The sequence below is a fragment of the Trachymyrmex septentrionalis genome, unplaced genomic scaffold (genome assembly GCF_001594115.1).
Source record: "Trachymyrmex septentrionalis isolate Tsep2-gDNA-1 unplaced genomic scaffold, Tsep1.0 scaffold13, whole genome shotgun sequence".
NCBI lineage: Eukaryota > Metazoa > Arthropoda > Insecta > Hymenoptera > Formicidae > Trachymyrmex > Trachymyrmex septentrionalis.
In genome coordinates, this window is record NW_017304438.1 from 644,512 (window position 1) to 652,715 (window position 8,204).

General features: G+C 30.1%; 1 protein-coding gene across 1 annotated transcript in view; it reads right to left on the minus strand.

Annotated features, from left to right (window-relative positions):
• Nucleotides 1-8,204, minus strand: part of LOC108756756 (cytochrome P450 6A1-like) — a 13,428-nt gene that overhangs the window by 452 nt on the left and 4,772 nt on the right. Inside the window, exons 2-6 of the mRNA XM_018500784.1 lie at nucleotides 6,529-6,901; nucleotides 2,950-3,478; nucleotides 673-894; nucleotides 240-491; nucleotides 4-109 (exon numbers count right to left, since the gene is read on the minus strand). Coding sequence (XP_018356286.1) covers nucleotides 4-109; nucleotides 240-491; nucleotides 673-894; nucleotides 2,950-3,478; nucleotides 6,529-6,861 — 1,442 coding nt within the window. The 5' untranslated portion in view covers nucleotides 6,862-6,901. The remainder of the gene's footprint in view (nucleotides 1-3; nucleotides 110-239; nucleotides 492-672; nucleotides 895-2,949; nucleotides 3,479-6,528; nucleotides 6,902-8,204) is intronic.

Below are 8,204 nucleotides of genomic sequence, written 5' to 3' on the forward strand. Positions count from 1 at the left end.
TTAGGATCATTTATGTAAGGTATTGGAGTTTTCTCACAAGTCTCGATTTTATAGTTACGAAGTATCTTTGTAAGCCCAAGTTTAGACTGGAAAATAGCAAAACGAGCTCCTGAAAATAAAAAAAGCTCTTAAACATAAATGAGATCAAAATTCTTGATTAAAAATATTTTTCGATTGAAAATATGTTTAATATAGAAATTAAGGAATGAAAAGTGATATTTAAATTTATTTAACTTTACCAATGCAATTTCTTGGTCCATCTCCGAAAGGTAGGTAAGACATCGAGTGCCTGCTCTGCACAGCTTCATCATTAAATCTTTCTGGATCGAAGACATCTGGCTTTGGATAAATATTCGGATCTCGATGAATCGCGTAAATAGGAATCCATACTTTTTGGTCTTTCGGTATACTAACTTTAGTACCATCAAAAGTATAACTCGATGTGGATTGTCTCATAACAATTTGTCCTGGTGGATATTTCCGTAAAGTTTCTGCATTAAAAATAGTGTTGGATTATATATTTATTTATGCGCATTGAAGAATTATAATAATTTGATTAAAGTTTATTAGCATGAAATTATACTATAATATTCTTGAAAAAAGATAATAGAAAGAAACAAAAATAAAAAAGCATATTATTTCCTTATTCAATTATCTTTTCAAACGACGTACCTTTGAAAACCATATCTAAATAATTCATTTTTTTAATATTGTCATATACTAAATTTCCACCATGTTTTGCATAGACCTCGTCAATTTCTTCACGCAACTTGTCTTGTATTTCCTGATTTAATGCTAATTCATAAAGTACGTTACTAATAGTGGTTGACGAAGTTTCAAAACCAGCAAGGAAAAATACGAACGCTTGAGAAGCTAGTAAACTATCCGTTGGATCTAAAATATTATTTTCTTCTTATTATAAATAAATAATTTAATTTTCTAATAGATTAATTTATTACTTAAAAATTTATATACGGATTATGTCTTAAAATGCGGCCACTAATCATATAGAGCTATTCTTGATCAAAAATTAAATCGAAAATTTCTCTACTATTTTGCAATTTTCGCAATTTTTTTTAATTGCCTGAGCAGAATGTATGAAATCGGCACATAAGATAACTTTAAGATATCTTTAAGAACTTTCTTTAATCAACTGTAAGAGCTCGCTTTAATTCAATTTTAGGATATTTTTAACATCTTTAAGATATTCCGTAAACAGGAGAGATATTTTGAAGTAGTCTTATGTGTCGATTTTATCCACTTATTTCGCAATGTTTAGAAATTAATATTTTGTTAACTATTGCAAAAATTGCAGAATGGCTCAGGACTCAGCTTTTGAATAGCGCTATATATGATTAGTGGGCGTTTTTTCAAAGATATATCTTTGAGATCAAGTTTTATGACTCAAAAATTGCTTAATAAAAAAATATTTTATTAAAGAGTAAGTGTCCCTATTAATGTGCCTTTTAGCCAATTTGCTTATTACTGAATGAATTATTAAATACTGTAGCTTTAATTTGATCTGCTTGCAATCAATATTTTTCAACTACTTCTTTTTCTTATAATATTTCTTTAATCTAAAAAGTGCTAGTACTTTATAATGTTTTTAGGGACAAACATGTTTTTGTCCCTATTAATAAGTTCTCCAAGCGACGATGGCCCTATTAATGTGCTTTCAATTTGTGTGCCTATTGTGTGTCCGCATTTGACTCATTTTAACATATAGTTACTAAAACAAGCAATAAATTTAAGCTAATTGTTTAAGTTAATATTACATAAATTATTATTTCAATTATATTTATTTCAATATACATTCATAACACAACGTTCTCAACTCCAATACAGGACACTTTAACAAGGACAAGCTTAAAATCTTACGGTATGTATTATATTACTGGATTCACATAAATTCCTCTTTCAAAAAATATTTAAAATACTTTAATACGTCCAAAATAAAATATTATCTATGAGATATTATATACATTAATAATTTAACTTAACAAAAAAAAATATTTTTTCTTATTTATTCATTCTAATTTTCTTTATGACTTATCGAAATACAAAAGCACACTAATAGGAACAGGCACAGTAATTGAGATAGTTATCCTAGTGTTTTGAAAACATTTCGACTTCAGCTACAAGAATATACAATAAGAAATAATTATTCCTGTTTGAAAAATTCATGTTGCCTTGATAATGTTCCACGTACAAAATTTGTTATTTTCACCTTTTTTCTTTCAAAAAATATATATATATCTACAAATTTTATATAAAACTTTTTTCCATATCTCTCTTAGTTTCTGAGATATCCACCTGGAATGATTAAAATTCCCCAACCTATATGACTTTCCACACAAAGCGAGATCCACCTCATCTCCCCCCTTGCCTAGGGGCGCACAAAGCAAGATCCACCTCATCTCCACTCTGCTTAGATGCGTGCAACTTTTCAGGCGAAATAAGATCTAGTCGCATAAAAAGTCGTACATCCCTCGATGGAATGGACGGAGGTGAAATGGAATTTGCTTTGCGTGGAAAATCATTACAAAATTAAACTTATTTGTAAAATTTATTTTATTAATAATTTCTTAACAAATATAACGACCAACATTTAAAATTTCCTCAAGGTCACAACCTTGACAGCATATGTCAACATCAGGATTGTCCGTAAGTATCATTTACTAATAAAATTACAGTTTAACTTGAAATATCTCAAAAACTATAAAAGAGCGCCACTTAGTTAAAGCAAAGTTACTCGGGATGATGAGCTTGACAATATAATACGTTGAGGTCAAGGTTATTGGAGCTGAGTCCTTTGTAGTAAATATTTACTAATTTATAAAATTTTTTAAATATATGCAATCTTAATCGTACAATCTTTACGTTATAAAAAATAAAATATTCTATAACACATAAGAAAAATAAATAATAGCAGATACAATGAATACATACCAATACCGTCCAATTTATCTGGATGGTTTTTTAATTCGCGCAATATATCAATAAAATCGTTCCTAACGATATTATTCGTTTCTCTATAATCTATGTTTTCCACGATGACTCGTGTGAAGAATTTGGTAACGTTTGTTTGTGGCAGGAGATAACCAAACAATATATTGTAAAACCATGGAAAAATTTGTCTGGCTCTTATTCGCAACATATTTATCCAGGACGGATTGAATGCTTCCCTTCCCATCTTACGAAATTCGCTGTTCTCGTCTGATAATGCATTCATTTCGATGCCGAAGACACAATTACCAATAACGTCCGTTGTATATTTGGCTGTTAACTCACGACTTTCTACTGGATTGCCTGTATTTGTTATTTTGTCCATATATTGTATAAGATGGTCGGCACACTCTGACATTAAGGCAAACATTTCCTTCAATTTGCCAGATGTAAATGCAGGCGACAATTTCATTCTTAACGGTCGCCATCTCTTCGGCTCCAAAAAGAAAAGATGTTGCGACAGCGGATCTGCCTACGATATGACAAATAACATGAAAAACAAAATTGTAAGAAAGTAAATTTAATTAAAAATTAAATTCTATCGAGTCAACAAAATTTTCTTGAAACTTCGAAAATCTCACAATTCTTAATAAACCACTTTACTTAATAAATTATATATACAGTGACCGCCAAAAATTCCGGCCCAACTAAATATCTCGGAAAATATGCATTTCTGAGAAAAATGTTTTAGAAAATTGTAGGCTTAAAAAGATCTATTCAATGATCTTATTAGTTTGACCTTGGGTGACATCGCCAATGTCAAATCAAGATCATATCGATTTTGTTTAATTGAACACTTTATTTTTTATTCCAGAATCTAATAGCCCATATCAAAAGCTTTTCAAAACGCTAATAAAGTTCATTTTCGTTAAGTACTTTTCGAATTATAAGATTTGAAATGTACCCCCATTGTTAGTATTATCCAAGGTGTCCGACTAACAACTAAAATGAATGTTGTTCCTTGAATGTTGTTCAAGATCATACTCTGGATAACATTTGTTAAGATCATCAAAGTGATTGGAGATTGTTTCTCTTATTTTCAATTTTACATAAAAATGAATTTTCAGTGCAAAAATGAAAATAAGAGAAACAATCTCCAGTGACTTTGATTTTAATAAATGTTATTCAGAGCATCCTTAACAAGTAAACTTAGAAGTGAACTGATCATTGGTATTGCTATACAAAGGTTACGATTTTTAGGATATCTCTGACTACGCAACTAGAGCCATTTAGACTTGAATAGCAGCTTTCAATACAACTCTCTTATGTAACTTATATGTACTTAATATATATGTATGTACATATAAATATAAAAAATAAATAATTACAGTTTTAACAAAATTTTAGTAGAAACATTAACGAATCTTAGGATAAAAAGATAAATTAGTTTAAAATATTCTACTTGCTAATTAAGCGCTCGAAATTTTTTAATCGTAATATTTTCACAAATTTTCACAAATTTTGAAAAGCACGCTTTATCCGTTTAGTCAATAATACAGATAATTATATAATCACGTCGTGCAGTTTCTTAATTAGAAAATACAATTAGATGTAGAAATTTTCAAGCAAGAGAATAACTTCGAGATTCATACATATGCATCTACAGTACTCTCCATAAGTTTGAGAACATCCTACGTTTTACAAGTTTGTAAATAATTATTTAATTGAAAAAAGACGAAATAAACGTTATCTATATTGTACGTATGTATGTACTTACATATTACTTTTTGCAATTAAAGATTTAATAACATGCTATTAAAATATGGAATTTTAATTAAAATGCGATTTATATAAAATCTTTCTTTCGGGACCATTTTATAATTTTTACGGAGTTTGAAATCAACTTGCGACTCAAATAATTTACCACTTCTATAAAAACCGTTAAACTACAATTAAATGATCTGTGTATATACAACGAACACAAGTTTGTTGCAAAACGAGTGACATTATACATATAAACAATAGACCAAAGCGCGAAATTTAATCTTAAGTGCTTTGATGCTATGAAATGATTGTCCAACATATTTTCGACATGTATAAGCTTATAGATATGTTCTAGATAAATGTTTATTGTCATTTAGACGTCTTACAAAGTATTTAAATAAAAAATATGTATAGATCGCTGTCATATAATAGCTTTCCTATAAAACATAGGGTATTCCCAAACTTATGGAGGGTACTGTAGATGCAAATCAAATTGATTTCCAGGCGGCGAGGATAGTTCTGGTGGTGAGGATAATCTGTAAAGTAGCCAGATAACGATAGGACATTGGTTCCTTTTTGTAGCCAGCCAGCGTGTGAACATAATGATCGTTAAGCCATTTGGAAGTAAATTGAAAATGAGGAGATGCTGGGCGCCAACAGCATCACATGTATTATAGAAAATCTCGTTTTTTGGTTTTACAGTCACTGTCAGATTGTACGTTTCGTTTACATTGCTGCCAATTCATAATGTAAGTATAGGACTTTATAAGCACAGACGCTGTAGTAAGCGTGATATCTGTATTGTTTATATTATTTCTGATATTTCTGATATTTCTGATGGCAGAGAGACCTCGCTATGATTATTAATGTTTCAATATCTGCAACTTGTAAGTTTGTTATGTGCAACTATACAGGGTAAATCATTTTTAATCAATACACACGAACATCTAGAAAAAAAGAAATTAAAAAAAAATCTTTTAGATCAAAATTTTATTGTTTCAAGAGGAAAGAAGATGGTGACCGTGGTCTTTTAGACATGCGTGTACTAGAATATTCGGACTTGATGTATAGACCACCACTTTTTCCTACAAGTATGACTTATATTGAATCTGCCGGATACAATCTGAATAAAATTTATAAAATATATGGGATAATGAATTCGCGACAAAGTTGCACCATACTCATGAGGGCGGTTGCAAATTCCCAGATATATTAGGTTTCTGTATTAATTTTTACATATAAATATAAATATTTATCATTTTATTTCATCATCTTTAAAAAGTTCATATAAAGTCCACTTATATATTCGTCATTATTTATTTATGTTCATATTCGAATATGTATTAGAACAGCATTCAAGATGTTTAGTTGTCGCGCGTCAGTCGAATATCTTGAGTAATACTAATAATGGCGGTGCTGTAACTTTCCTTATAACTTGAAAAATACTTAATGAAAATGAATTTCAATGAATTGTAGTATTTTGAAAGGCTTTTGACATCGGCTATTAGTTTCTGGAAAAAAAAATAGGGTGTTCACTTTAAAAAAATCGATGTGATCTTGATCTGACATTGGCGACATCATCCAAGGTCAAACTGATAAGATCATTGAATAGATTTTTTTAACTATTTTTCTCTAAAACATTTTTCTCAAAAACGTATACTTTCCGAGATATTCAGCTGGCCCAGAACTTTTGACGGGCACTATATAAAAATATACGCATGCGTAAATTTAAAAAAGACACTAAGATTTAAAAAAGTTATACATATCTTGTTCATGCTTCATAAACTTATACTATAATAACTTTTTAAGTATTCTTACTTTTTCGAAAACGGGAAATCCTCTGTCGGCGAACTTGGTAAAATCTTTGATGAGAATATCCTTAATTAAATCTAGATCTTTTATCATAAGAATAGGTATCTTCCTAGCGAATATTCCAATTAATGGTTCATTTTTGTAGGCGTTGTACATTTCTGTTAAATAATCACCCGCAGATATATTATTTAACATAACGTCTTTGAAGTTGCCAAGTCCCGGTATCGGTCGTGGACCAGGAACACCACGTGACTTCCAAAAGTCAAAAGTTGATGTGAGATAATAATAAAGAGCGAGAACTGCGGCGGCAATGCCGCATAATATTCCGAAGGGTTCCATTATCTAACCACTTTCAGTTGGTTATCACAAATGATTTTTACTGAAAAAGAAGAGGAAACAGTGTTCCGCTATATAAGCCTCCTTATTAGAAAGATAAAATTCAAACAAAATGTATCTTTTAATAAGATATAGTCTAAATTAGATTTGACGAAATTTTATCCTTACTAAAACGATTATGAAATTACCTTACATGTGTGTTATTAACTTGTGGTGATACATATTTTACTTAAATTAATACTGATTTTGAAATTTGAATTTAATTTAGCATATATTTTGAGGACAATAATTAATACAAAAAATTCTTCATATTTCTAAGCTGCTAAAAATAATCGTATATTATTAACAATATTAACGCTTTCAATAATTAATTCATTGGCAGTTTAATATTTTAATCTATTATAATATTGAGTTTATCACATTGATATTACGTAGGCTGCTGGAAAAGTTTCTGCAAACAATATGAAAAAAAAACATGTAAAATTCGGTAAATGGCTTTATTGTTTTTCGAAGTATTCGCCTTTAAGATCCATACATTTTTGCATACGCTCGAACCAATTTTCGAAGCATTTTTTCCACTCTAATCTCAGAAATCAGTATATGAAATGTTTCAACAGCTGCTTCAGGCGACTCAAATCGCTCACCACGCATCTTATTTTTAATGTTTGGGAAACAAAAAGAAGTCATTACTACGTCGTCGTACTAAGTTCGTTTATTGGAAATCAATTGACAAAGACATCGATTGATTAGTTCGTGCTTGCCCGGCATGCGTCGGAATCAAAAGTAATTCAGCAAAAGCATTTCCACACCCATGTAATGAGCCAGAAAACAACTGGCAACGTAAACACATCGACTACGCCATATCAAGGTTATCATTTTCTTATCATCATCGACACAAAATTAAAATGGGCAGAAGTCGAATTGTGTGCAGAATCGCCGACATCAGCATGAACCATTGAAATACTTAAAATTAATAAATAATAATATTAATAAATAATAATAAGGCTCTGTAAGTATAAAACAATATAGGCAAATGAAGGGCAAAGAGCCAGTAATGCAGCAAAAAACTTTAATTTAAATCATAAAATTCATATAATAATTACAAAGGACAAAACATACGTTTCTTAGAAAGAAATACTTAAAGATATTTTTTCGCGCCACGGATTTTCTGACGTAATGGTATCTGATAACGCCAAAATTTTCACTAGTGAGTTGTTTCAGGATTTCTGTAAAGAAACAGGAATATTTCAAAAGTTTATCGCCTTGGGTCATCCAGCTACAAACGAAGCAGAAAGGAACATACAAATCCTCAAACATCGTTTAGCAGCAATGATCAATGAACTATC